The 13598-nt window shown below is 30.0% G+C and overlaps 2 protein-coding genes across 2 annotated transcripts; both read right to left on the bottom strand.

The window, feature by feature from the left end:
- Nucleotides 1-35: 35 nt before the first annotated feature.
- Nucleotides 36-1858, bottom strand: LOC129307359 (calmodulin-2). Its single transcript, XM_054948293.1, has 2 exons — nt 1621-1858; nt 36-614 (listed from the first exon to the last, which is right to left on the bottom strand). Exons 1-2 carry the CDS (start codon nt 1694-1696, stop codon nt 241-243), a joined length of 450 nt encoding a protein of 149 aa, XP_054804268.1. The 5' UTR covers nt 1697-1858; the 3' UTR covers nt 36-240.
- A 10669-nt stretch (nt 1859-12527) lies between these two features.
- On the bottom strand, nt 12528-13507 carry LOC129305582 (uncharacterized). The gene is made up of 3 exons (XM_054945575.1): nt 13165-13507; nt 12950-13074; nt 12528-12737 (listed from the first exon to the last, which is right to left on the bottom strand). The coding sequence occupies exons 1-3, from the start codon at nt 13505-13507 to the stop codon at nt 12528-12530; spliced, it is 678 nt and encodes a 225-aa protein (XP_054801550.1).
- Between the last annotated feature and the right edge of the window lie 91 nt (nt 13508-13598).

The following is a 13598-nucleotide window of genomic DNA, read 5'->3' as shown; positions in this document are numbered from 1 at the left end:
AAGTGTATGACTCCAGTAACAACATAACAGATGTATGAGTTAATTGGTAATCATACGCTTGTATGAACCATATTCTGGAATATTATTATTGAAAACCCGTACACTTGATAATATTTTAATTGAAGAATCTGATGACAAGGATATAGAAGAACTGCATACAAATTTTTCCGATTATACATATCTCAACCTTGATGCCTTTTTGTTCTTTTCATAAATATAGCTTCTAGGAGGATGAAGCGATCACTTGGCCATCATCACCTTGACAAATTCCTCGTAGTTTATTTGGCCATCACCATCAACATCGGCCTCACGAATCATCTCATCAACTTCTTCATCAGTAAGCTTCTCTCCAAGGTTTGTCATCACATGGCGGAGCTCAGCAGCAGAAATGAACCCATTCTGATCCTTGTCAAAAACTCGGAATGCCTCTTTCAGCTCCTCCTCAGAATCAGTATCCTTCATCTTCCGGGCCATAAGGTTTAGAAATTCAGGAAAGTCTATGGTGCCATTACCATCAGCATCTACTTCATTAATCATGTCTTGAAGCTCAGCTTCAGTTGGGTTCTGCCCCAACGACCGCATAACAGTTCCAAGCTCCTTGGTTGTGATGCAACCTGAAATATTATGTGAGCATTCAACAGTAAATTGTAAGTTATTGTGATCATAGACACAGAAAAATGCTCACAAACTATCAATATTTACAAGGATGTCAATAAAATGATGTTAAAAAGACTAAGAGCCAAGCATGGTGAGTGGATATAACCAAAGTTACAACTTCCTCACTTCAACAAGGAAAGGCTAGTAGGCAGAGTTCAATAGTGCTGCAAATTGCAACCCTTCAGAAATCAAATGTCAGTGCCTGAAGTTCTGCTCTAGGCTTTTACCTCTAGCATTGTAATGGCTTTCAATTTAAACAGGCGAAATTAAGGTGGTTCAGAAGAGAACATCAAAAACCAAGAGTGAAACAGTCATATTATATTCCAAAATCACCTGCTCTCTCATGACCCAATAAATACACGCGCTAAAAAAAAAAAAAAAGGGGAACCACGCCCTCTCTTTCCTTGTTTATATTTGCCGAAAGATAGAACGACAAAAGTAGGAGTGCAAAATCTGTTTTTCTGTCACCATTGCATATATGCTTACAAGTTGTACAGATCTTTAGCTGAAGCAGAGTAATCTGCACTTGCGAAGACCCACCCATTTTTTTTCTCATATTTCGTCAGGCAAAGCAGATTCTAAAAACAAAGAGAGCAAACTTATAATACCTGTGTAAAATCAATCACAAGACGTACAATAAACCTAATATAAGGCAATGAATATTGAATCCTCCACTCTTCTTATCCAGAATTTTCACCTCAACCAAACACAGGGAAAAGGAAAAAATTATACCAACACTAATCAGGAAATAAAAATATCTCCTGGATTCGTATAAAAATGAAACAGGCACAGATTCAAATCACCAAAAATCAGCTCTAATAAAAAGCGCCAAATAACTCTTCCAACTCAATAATCAAGTTAATCTTTTTAAACAAGAAGCACCAATAGCTGGAAAAACATATCTAGAAGAAAACACGGATCTAGGAAAATGGGTCAAATCGAAGCAGGCAAAGAGAGACGAACCGTCGCCATCCTTATCAAACAAGCTGAAGGCCTCCTTGAATTCGGCGATCTGTTCATCGGTGAGTTGATCGGCCATTGTTCGCTTCCTCTCTGAAAGAGAAATCGCTCTAACTTTCTTCAAGGGAATTCCGTGCTAACGATGAAAGAAAGGGAGAACGAGGCACCCAAACAACAGAGCCCTTTAATTCCTCTTCCGACAGAAGCTGCCGCTTTAATAGGAGCTCATTGACATCAATTGATGACTTACTGTTCGTTGTTCGACATTATAAAAAAAAAAAAATGTTGACCTTTTCCCCCTTGCTCTTCTTTTGCCCTTAACATTATCCGTAATTACCACGCACCTATATTTGGATTTTTATTCTCTTCTTGTTAACTTGTTTAGACTTTATTATTTTATAATTATAGTAATTTATTTTTTTGGGTAGGAAGATTAAGTATCTTTTTTAAGCATTTTTATACTTTACAATCAATGGCTTGAATGACAATGAAGCCCTTTACTTGAGTCTAACATTGTTATAATTCACGTGAATCATTCAGCAATATGTTGGGTATTGATTGGTATGCTCTTAACTTTTTAAAATAATTGTTAAAAATGGAAATTAAACATGTCTCGATAACCTTTTTTTATATTTTTTTTTCTTAATTAGATAAGGCTCGAGGATAGTATCTCAAGTCCCAATCAATTGCTGTTGCCCCCCCCCCCCAAAAAAAAAATGTCCCGCTGAACAATTGAAAAGTGCTAGACTGCTAGTAAATAGTAATGGGTATGAAAGTAAAATGCATGAAAAACTAACTAAAAAGAGAGAAAAGAGTTAGTCGTCCACCTGGCTATTCGGGCTAAACTTATTTTAAATAAGTCTAAAATATTTGATTATACAAAAAAAAATATAGTTAAGTTTGATACTAACATCTTGAATTTTTTAACTTGTTTGAGTTAGCTTAAATACTTAAATTATTAATTTTTATTTTATTTTTTTAGCCACTTTTAATTTTTATCATTAAAAAATTATGATTTTCAAATTTTTGCTTATTTTATGTTTATTTTATTAATAATGAAAAATATTTACTGTAGGCTTGGCTTGCATTTCTTCAAGCTTGTTCAAGTGATCGGCAATAAAAAAAAAATTTTAAACTCTTAACTTGATCTTAAGATTTTTTTAGCTAATTTCATCAGGTTTAGCTTAAATTACCGACTCTCAAAAAAGAATCAAGAGGCATTAGCAATTGACTAAGAGTTTACAGTTTCTACATTATATAGCCCACGATAATTATAACATTCTAAATTTTTAATTGAGAATTTAAATTAGCATTATTGTAAAATTGAGGTTTTCAATTGAGGAATAAATTGTGACTAAGGTTTATTGAGGTTGATTAATTATTTAGGCACTTAGTTATGATTAAAATTAGGTCTATGATCATGTATGAGGGTTAATTTGGGTCCAAAATGAGTATTGGAGCGGATTGAGCCAAACATTGTGAGCTTTGGTGGCATAGCTGAATATGTATCATGTATCACAACTTATGGCGAAAAAAATTAATTTATCATTCTGTCAAGACACATAACAGAAGGAAGGAAAAATAGTGTGGTTTAATGCGAAAATTCGTGGCTCTTCTATGGTTGGTGATCTTCATCACTAAGGCTGGAATTTTAACTTCCAAATAGTTAAGGTAACTTATCCAATCTTTCCTCCACCTTCTAATCCTCTCTTTTGGCTTGTTTGGGTTCGGAAAAATGCTCGGGCTTGTGATGGACAGAGGTTCCAGCCCTTGGGTCCGAATTTTATGATTGTTTTAAGACTAAATAAGCATGGTTTTAGTTGTTTTAATGATATTTATGTTAATGGATCGCTTAAATTTGAAAACCTACACTTGTCGAGAGATAATTAATAACAGTTAGAGTGATTAAAGGTTAAATTTATGTTTAAGAGGTAAAATAAGGATGAGAATGATTGAATTTGATAATTAAAGTGGATGGGAGTGTATTAGGATTATGAGATTAATTAATCTAACCCTAGGACTAGAGTATGATTAATATTTAAACACTTTTATTGTGATATCAAAATTTTTATTTTTAAGATTTAAGTAACATGGGGATGGGATTTTTTAGTAATTAAAATTTACATTGTAATTAGTGATTAAAGATAATCTACTTAAAAGGTGTTAAATATATAATTTTCAGAAAAGAAGAAAGATATCTTTTTTGTGGGATTGGGATTGAGTAAATAGTTAAACTAGTGTTTCAATTTATCATAATAAAATTATTTACGTATTAGAAAATCATAGGTGGGCATAATATATAAATTGAACTCAGTCATAAATTTTTTGGGAGAATTTTGGAGAATTAGATATAAATATTATAATAAAATGGTTTTAAAATTTATAAAACCAAAATACAAGATTATGAGATAAAAAGAAATTATACCAGAACACGCACAAGTGGATATATTATTAAAATTATATAAAATAATATATATAATATAAGATAATACAATATAATTTTTATGTGTGCATAATTATATATGACAACCCTTGCCCATCGGCAAAACCAAATGCACACAACCTGACTTATAAAACTACTAAACTTGCCATCACTTTATTATTTTTCGTGGCGTCCAATTCGGAAAGGACCAGAGAGTAAGCACGGCTTGTGCAAGTGAATGATAGTGATCGAATTTGAGAGCTTGAGGTATACACGGAAGTTTTATTTGAGGCTGTTGGATCTTAAATTTATTTGGTTAACTCCAAGGCTTCTAAAAATTAGACTAGCGTTTATGTACATGGCTCTTTGAACGTTACATAACGCATAATTTTAGCTTAAAAGGATATAACAATAATTATTCTTTTTATTATAGAAAACTTGTGTGATGTTATTATATGTATAGATTATTTTTGAAACTTATTGATTTATTCCAGACTGAAAATGTATCTTTAAAGTTGTCTAGCATGCTTGGCTGTAGTTAAATTTATATATTATTTTTTCCTTTTTTTAAGTATGCTAATTTATATTGTTTAATGAATTGTATTGTGAAAATAGTTAATTATAATTACTCGAATCTTTCAAGTATACTCTTAAGTATTTGAAATCTTATAAGAAATATGTTTTACTCTCTTCAAACATGCTTGTATGTTTTGAATTTTGTAATGTGATACAATTGCATGAAATATAAAAGAAGATATGATTATGATGGATGTGTTGAAAATTGTGTTATTAGTTGGCCATATGGCAAGCCACCATCAAGAATTTCATGGTTGACATTTCTTATCAAAACCTTTTCTATTTTTTTGCTCGAAATTGTGGACATTGAATACTTCCTTTAAGAAATAAAGTTTAGTCTTACAGGCAATGCATTTTGGCCTGTTGTATCCTCAAACTAGATTATGGCTAGCGAGATAAGGTAGATGGGAGGCATGAGGGATGGTTAGTGACGACATCACTTGTTTGAATAATTTTTTAATATATTTTTATTTGTGAAAATAATATTTCATGATTTGTGAACTTATTTGAGAAACAAAAGTATTATGCATGTAAATAAATATTGTGAAATGATACTTTACATTGGTTTGCTAGTATATTTAAAATTCTCATATACTATTGAGACATTGATCTCACATGTTACCTTTTACATTTTTCAAGTAAGGATATTGATTAGGCAAAAAAGAAGGCACCAAAGAATTGAGCCTGTAAGCTTCATTTGATGGCTTGGCATATATCGTTTGTCATTTATTGTTTTTCCTTGACCTATGAGGATTTTAATAGTTGCTTGGATTTGAATAATTTTTAAATAATTTGATTATGCTTTTAAATATATTTATATTTAAGTTGACTTCATTTTGAGAATTTAAATTAAATAATAGTTAAAGTGTGGGCCGAGCCCTTATATAATATCAAAATATTTTTTAAATAGTTTGTTACGTTGTTTGACTAATTGTAGGAAGATAATTTGGGCTTTGACTGTTTTAAACCCATTTGTTTGTATTTTTGAAATCCTAATATTTTATCTTGAAAGGTTTTTTTCAATGTTAATGATTTAAGAAAAATATTTTTTTTTAATGAGGGTGTTACATGTATTAATAATAGTTATCATTGTCTTGTATGTAGATTGTGATGTTCGCATGGTGTGAAGTGATAAATTGCTTGTTTGGGAAAATTTACTTACAATGAGTAAATGTAACATTTACTAATGTGCTGTAGTGTTTTCTTTGTGATTGATTATGCGTGATTTATTGAAAATAAATGTTACTTGAAAATATTATGTTTAGAAATGTATGTTATTTGTTTGGAGATAGGTATTGCCAAGTGGGATGAAATTATATATGATTATGTTAGTATGAAAACAATTGTTTGGAAGCATGATTCAACTTGTTTAGACTTATCATTATTTAGAAATTTGTCTGCATGACTTGTCAAGGTTTGAAAAATGATGTTGGGAATTTATTGTTTGGGCTTTGTTTGGGTGCCATGTGGTGTGCCCTCGTTTGATTAATGAGCGGCTTATAGTTTGAACTAGTTTACTTATGATCGAGTAAGTTAAGTGTTGGGTGTGAACTTTGGTCTCAGAGAAATGAGGAGATGTTAGCCATATATTTTTGTTTGATTTGTTTGGGAATATGTTTTGTATTCCACTTAACAATCACATAATTAATTGCATTGCATGCATCATGACATACTAGTATTGGTTACTAGAACCTTTATGTCTCATTTCTTGTGATTAACAATTTTTTAAGGAATGATTCAGTTAGAGAAGCATCTAAGGAATAGTGTAATGTGCATGATCAACACTTTTGCCTATTGGCCTTTTTATGAATTTTAATGCATATCTTGCCAACCATAGGTCTTGTTTTGTGCAATCAAGCTTTGTGGCTTCTTACTTTTAATTAAACTTGCATAAGTTAGCCATGAGACTTGTTTTTAACTCTCATGGTCTTAGTTGTCATGACTAAAGTATGATTTGGGTATGATAATGCTTTTATGACAATTTATATTAATTATTTGATTTTATTATTTTTAGTGACTGTGACTCGATTGTAGGAATTTAATTTGCACAATTGATTGTTGAGTTGGAAAATGTTGTTAGAGGTGTTTATAATGTGATCAAGTTGTTCACACATTAATTTGTAGCTTTAGTGTTAGTCTAGAGAAGTTAATTATTTGGAAAGTTGTATTTATGAACTTAAGGAGTTTTTGTGGATAAAATTTTCATATTGAGTAATTTTTGAACCAAAACAAGCTATTTGCTAGATTTCATATATGGACACTTTAATTATTCAATTTGGATGTATTTGCTAAAAGTTATTTATGTTTAAGGTTTTTAATTATTATTTATTATGTTATAATGCTGATAAGGTGCATTGCATTGTGGAGCATGGTCCTCTTGAGGGAGAGTTTTTTCGTCTATTCTACTATGGTGGATGATGCAAAATTTACAAAAATGCTCTAATTCATACTTTTGTTTTCAAAAATGTTCTTTTTGACATTTTGATCATTATATAAACTTATTTTTAGACAATTTAACCTTAAAAAACCATGCTTTATATTATTATTATCATCATTATTATTATTATTATTTATGATTTATATCTTTAATTTGAATTTCAAATCCTCATTTTTAAATGGGATTCCATTTTGTCCACTTGGTACACTTTTAATTAATTTAGTTCATCCCCAAATTATCACATGGGTTCAAATTATTATGTTTAAATTTTTTCTACCATGATAAATCATTTTCTATCATAATAGTTGACCTAAGAAATCAATTTAATATTATGAAAAATATTTTTCTATTATGGTAAAGTTTTTCTAAAGTTAATTTGATTTTTAATTATTATCATTGACTATTTTTTACCATGGTAAGACAGTATAAGCTATTATGCCATTAGGGCCATTGCCTTAAGCCTAACAAAATGTTTACTTATACCCTATATAACAAGTCATCATTTTTCTTGTTAAAGGTTAATACTAATTATACATTTTCATTAAGAATTCATTGAATGCTTATACCAAGTATAGCTTGTTATTATTATTTTATTAAGTATTAATGTTAATTACATCTTCCCATTAAAAATTTATTGTTACTATTAAAAGAAGCTTGTTAAAATTAAAATTACTCACCACTTATTTAATATCAACCATGCTATAAAATAAATTAATTGAATTAACCATACTATCTATTGAAAGTAAACTAATAAAATTATTTGATTACAAAATTTTGTTATCTAATTTTGCTGCTCAAAAAGCTAAAAAATAATAAAAAATTAAATCTTTTAAATAATTTTGCTTTAAGCTTCAAAACATTTCACACGGCATTGCGCCTAGTAGAGTTTTGAAATAATATATGTTATTCTTTTTATTATAATAAATATTTTATTATTTCTATCATTATAAACTATTTTCTATTAGAGTAAGTGTTTATAAATTCGAGTTTTAACCAATTACCATTTTATTGAAGAAAAACTGGTCAAAAATTTTAAAGTGTTACACTTATTATTGCAAAGTGAATATGAAGGAAAGAGGGTGTCTTTCATTTTCCTTTCTTTCATTTCCTTTCATTTTTCTCCCATCACCTTTGGATTAAACCTTTTTAATGGTTTAGATTTAATTTTTTTAAAAATTTTTATTTTAATTTTATATAAAATATATAAATAAAATATTATAGTTTTAAATTTATTTATATATCTTTTTATAAAATAAAATAATAATTTTATTAAAATTTCAATCTGAACTATTAAATTTTTGATTCAAAAGTAACGAGAGAGAAATGAAGGAAAATAAAGGAAAGGGAAATGGAGGCACCTCTTCTGTAACGTGAAACTGACCGCACCTGATTTCCTGTTCCCCTTATCTTCGCCCCCCACCCCCTTTTCTGGCCTGAATACACCTTATAGCTGCACTGAAACATGGTTAAATATAGGAATATTTTTTTTGGCCAGTGGAAATTGATAAGAATATACTTTAAATCATAATAATATAAATTTTTTAATTATCTGTAAATAACTAGAATATGCCCCGTCTAGAACATGAGAGGGATTTCAAATTTTTTACTGATTAAAAATAATTTTAAAAAATTAAAATACGACAAAGTCCAATATGTACAATAAAGTGGATGGAAACCTCTCTTGTATATATATTCATATTATTTTTAGTTATTTAAATTATTAATGTATGTGAAGAACGTGTTGTTTTGTAACAATATGTAGATAATGTCTTTCATAATTTTTAAATTCATCCAGATATTTTTAATATATCAATTCAGTTCTCAATGATAAACTTTCATTTAATATATTTGATATGAAACATAAATTTTTCAAACTTATTCAGATTTGTCCCAATTACTAGCTATAACTTTACCTAGCACTCATAGCTGCTCTATTTCTTCTGTTCAATAATAAGACAATTGCTTGGTACAGTTCTGCATGGTCGTTAGATGATTTTAATTTATTTTATTTCCCCATAGCTACTGCAGTTATTTAATTTTTCTTTTTCTTTCACTTTAATGTATATATCTGTCCACTTGGTTTTATTTTTTGAAAAAAAGACAACATTTGCAATGGGATAAAGATTACCATTGCATGGCTACAATAATCAATAGGTTGAACCCAATGGCCTTTTAATAACTAATCCCATAATTTAAAATTTTGACAAACCATACTATAAATAATATAACCAATTCCCTTTGAAAGGCCACCCGACGGTACGACTTTGTGACACACTGACATCTATTGTCGCTTTCGGCAAAAATCCGAAATATAAATATATGGTCCCTACCCGCTAGGCCTACGTCATGCTTTTTAATTTCTATTGCCATTTTATATATTTTTTTATATTTTATTATATCATTGATATTTGTTCTCTAACATCTTTTTCTTTTTTTCTTTTTGGACGAAATTCTCTAAACGCCTAATGAAGATGTTCATTCGTTACACGGCTTGAACGCGGAGAGGTGAGCACCTAGGCCCACGTTGTCTGCCACCTCCGACCTGGTCGCTCCTTGTCAAGGCTCTAGGGGGTGTCAAGTTGGATTTGGAGTTTCCCCACTCTTATCCTCTCCATTTTCATATCCTCACCATTCATTAATTTTATTATTTAAAAAATTTATTTAATAAAATAATTTAAACAGTAAAGATTAAAAAAATGGAGAGAAAAAAATAGAGAGAATCTCTCCTATGTCAAGTCATGTCAAAATATTATTATTAACATTTTATTAAATATTGATGATATATTATTAAATATTATAATTTGTTTTTATCTTTATATATGATAAAAACACACAGTCAGTGTCCAGATAATGTTCAGTCCCAACCAAAATTTCTAGTTGATAGTTAAGATTACGTAATTGTTTGGATATTTATTGAGAATTAATTTTGAGATTAAAATTATGATTTTGTAAAAATTTATCCAAACACCCTCATTTTACAAAACTCCATTTGATTTGAAAAACTTATTTAAAAAATTTGAAATTTTTTCATTTGCAAAACTTCATTTGGCTCATTTTCTTTATATCATTTATTTACACATTCAAAATTGATTCTCAACAAATCATCCAAACATATTCAATTCATCAAAATTAATTTCTAAAAATTTATTCAAATATCATCACATTTTAATAATTAATTTTTTCTAATTGAAATTCAAACACACCTTGTGTTTCCGGTGTTGCTATGTAAATAAAACATACATTTACATTTTATATTATTTATCTGTCCGTGACTTTCTTCGCCGTCTTTCTCCTAGAAATTTCAACAGCATATTGTCGGAAATTTTCATGATAGGGACCTGGAAGGGCTTTGTTTGGGTAGCGTACATGAGGAGTTCAGGTGGCTCCTTCGTGTCGTTTATATACCTTTTTTTTTTTAAATATTTTTTTTAAAATTATAATATAACGTACGAACTCTACGTAGTTTTATTCTATTATTCTTGATCGATCCTCAGAGTTTTGATGATCTCATGAAGTGTGAATAGACGTTTTACATATTTTTAATTAACGTGACTAAAAATAAAATCTTAGAGTTCTGATAACAAGTGCCAAGATTCATAATTTATAAAACTCTGATGTTCATAAACTGTAAATAAATATATTTTTTCCTAAAATTCCATATGATCAAACAAAAGGTTGGATTTTTAAAGAATCATTAATCACCCCACCTCATCATTTACAAATAAGATTAAATCCTATGTTGTCGGTTAGTAATGTAATAAAACCTCTTCAAAAGTAGAAGCCCACACTATATACGGAGTTGGTTTTTCTTCGCTGAGGGAAATCCTCCTCTGCACCCTTTATGGGAGGTGTAGATTTGAATTGTTATAATCTATATTTTATGTATTTATTTTTATTTTAAATTTATTAAAATAAAAAAATTGTATATCTATTCATGTTAAATCTTCACTGTTCATACTAAAAACTAAATTTTTAATTTTTTTACAATTTATATAATTTTTTTATTTTTTAGAAATAAAAATAAAAAAACATTAAATTTGTACAGTGGAGGGCTTCCTCAAGGCCTCAACTTCACGACAAACTACCAACAAAATGCGACATTTGACTGATATTTCTCAGGAGTTAGAAGTAAATTATGATTTTACAAAAGGTTTTAAAAAAAAAACCCTCACGATTTCGCATCAAATACATGATGTTAAAACAAACCAGATAAAATCTGTATAATTATAATATTCATACAAGTATTTTTTTTTAAAAAATGGTCTCTATTTATAAATTATTATTTTAAACTTAGCTTATAAGACAATATTAATTGATCATTTTAATTATATTTTATTCACACTAATTATGAGAATAACATATACTCTTATTTAAATCAAGCCCAATTAAATAGCATAACTTTTAATATGATAAAGACTATATTTTTAAAAAATTATGATCCCCAATTTACACTATTATGACAACTTTTTTCTCATCTAATCACATAATTATTCCATCACTGGAATGAATTAAGAGTTATGCTGGGCGAAACCAAGTGTATGTCCACCCCTTGAATATTACTAGGGGACTATTTGAGGGTGATGGCCTAATGAGAAATGATGCTTTTGGGCATAATTTCGATTAAAGAAAACCTCCCCACAGCAACTCACACAATGCTAATACAGTAATACTGACACGCATATATGTTCATGTATATATTTTTTTGGCTATTGCTTTACTTTCTTTGTTAAAAAAATATAAGATATTTTTAATTAAATTCACTCTTAATAAAATAATTATCTATTTTTAATTAATCATATTTTTTTATATTTACTCTTATTAAATACCTTACAATAAATATAAAGTTATCATTAATAGGGGCACTTTTGAAAAAAAAAACAATGATTACATCTTAAAAGATTAAAAATGTCTTGTATTTTTGAACATCCAACTTTTTAAAAAATGTCTTACATTTTTTAGCGGAGAGAGTAGTATATTAAATAGAAACAAATTTTATATATTTTTACTATTGGTTCAAAATTAATATTAGTTATTCATTTTGGTTTAAAATATTTTTATCTTATACTTTGTTTACATTATAAGATTATTTTAATGAAATATTTATTTAAAAATAAAAAGCTAACAATATATTATACATAATGTTTTTCTATAACCCCCCCCCCCAAAAAAAAAAAAAACTTACGGGGAAACTGTCCGTGCCCTGGTTCCGCCCGAGACTGATCTGCATTAATATTCTTATTCTGAAGAGCCAATATTTAATATGACAAAATATATGATATATAACATGAAAATTGAAATTAATCAGAACTGAAACAATGAAATCTAAGTATACAACTAGGTTTTCATTTCTTTTTAGCCACTGATCCATTTTCTATCCACTCAATTCCTTCGTTTCCATTTTCCCAGGGAAAAGACTTCGGTCTACCTGGTGATGATCCTGGGACCAAGCAAATTTCAGATTGGATCAAGAGCGCCTTAAAGATCTTTCCAAACATTAACGTCTGTACTTGAACTATTATGCTGATCAGTCACGTTATCTTGGCATCGTATGAAGAAAGTGCTCCGAATATGATCAATGTTCACCAGGGCGTGGGCTGAACCACTTGGACTCGCAGCAATAGCAATTTCATCTCCACCAACGATCACTTGAGCGTACCCCTTCTCACCCACCTTCTTGTTCTCCAACTGCGCATTCAGTTTGCTGATCATTTTTAATGAGAAATTGATACAAGAATTAGCAGTGATCAAAGAGAACCGCTTCAAAAATTTTATACATGCACACAGTATATTGAGAGACATTCAGCTTGTACCCGTATTGATTGACCCACAGTATATATATATTATTTTTTATTTCAAAAATATACATTAAAGTGAAATGTAGCTAGGATACATCTTACCCTAAATTTTGTTGTAGCACCCCAAAAGAGAAGCGTCTCGTTGCGATCGTGGTGTCTGTGATTTCCTCTCAACCTGCCGGGTCGTATTTCCCCAACAGAAACCGAAGCACAAGAGACAGCTCCTCCTGTGGAAAAGCATATTCTTCATTCCTCCACAAAATGTACGTACTTTCTTTTCTATACCAATATTACAGAAGAGTCATGCATGCACAAACCTGAAATGCCAGAAGATGGAGCGAGAGAAACGGGATGGAGCAACCAGCCACGACTGTCTTTGGCAATCTGGGAAGCAATGCCAGAGCTGAACCTGACTAAATTGGCCTTCAGATCGTCCTCGGAACTCCATTCGAAATCAGGAGCGCGATCGGCAGCGTGATGCAATCGGATGACGAGCCAAGTGATGAAGAGGAAGAAGATGCAAACCAAGGGAACAGAATGAGGCTTGTGAAGGAACTGTATGAAAGCGGCAAGAGAAGAGCTAGGTCGCATCTGGTAGGGATAAGGATTATCGTAATAAGGGGAGCCATTGATGTACACGATCCTCCCAGGGGTCGCCATCATTGTTGTGCTATCCCATTCTGTTTGGGCTCTCATCTTTCTGCTTCATGATGATCAGTCTCAAGTTTCTGAGCTGTGTTTATCTGCTGTA

The sequence above is a fragment of the Prosopis cineraria genome, unplaced genomic scaffold, assembly GCF_029017545.1.
Source record: "Prosopis cineraria cultivar Desert tree isolate PC_DT_omini unplaced genomic scaffold, ASM2901754v1 PC3, whole genome shotgun sequence".
NCBI classification, from domain to species: domain Eukaryota; kingdom Viridiplantae; phylum Streptophyta; class Magnoliopsida; order Fabales; family Fabaceae; genus Prosopis; species Prosopis cineraria.
The sequence above is the reverse complement of the archived record's forward strand: the minus strand, read 5'-3'. Positions and strand labels throughout refer to the sequence as shown.

Bases quoted from the DNA above. Each gene is read 5' to 3' on its own strand.
- LOC129307359 (XM_054948293.1), bottom strand. From the start codon at position 1,696: ATGGCCGATCAACTCACCGATGAACAGATCGCCGAATTCAAGGAGGCC. The intron at 615-1,620 runs GTTCGTCTCTCT...ATAATATTTCAG, and splicing joins GTTTGATAAGGATGGCGACG to GTTGCATCACAACCAAGGAG.
- LOC129305582 (XM_054945575.1), bottom strand. From the start codon at position 13,507: ATGGCGACCCCTGGGAGGATCGTGTACATCAATGGCTCCCCTTATTAC. The intron at 13,075-13,164 runs GTTTGTGCATGC...GCTTTTCCACAG, and splicing joins TCCATCTTCTGGCATTTCAG to GAGGAGCTGTCTCTTGTGCT. The intron at 12,738-12,949 runs GTAAGATGTATC...CTGAATGCGCAG, and splicing joins GTGCTACAACAAAATTTAGG to TTGGAGAACAAGAAGGTGGG.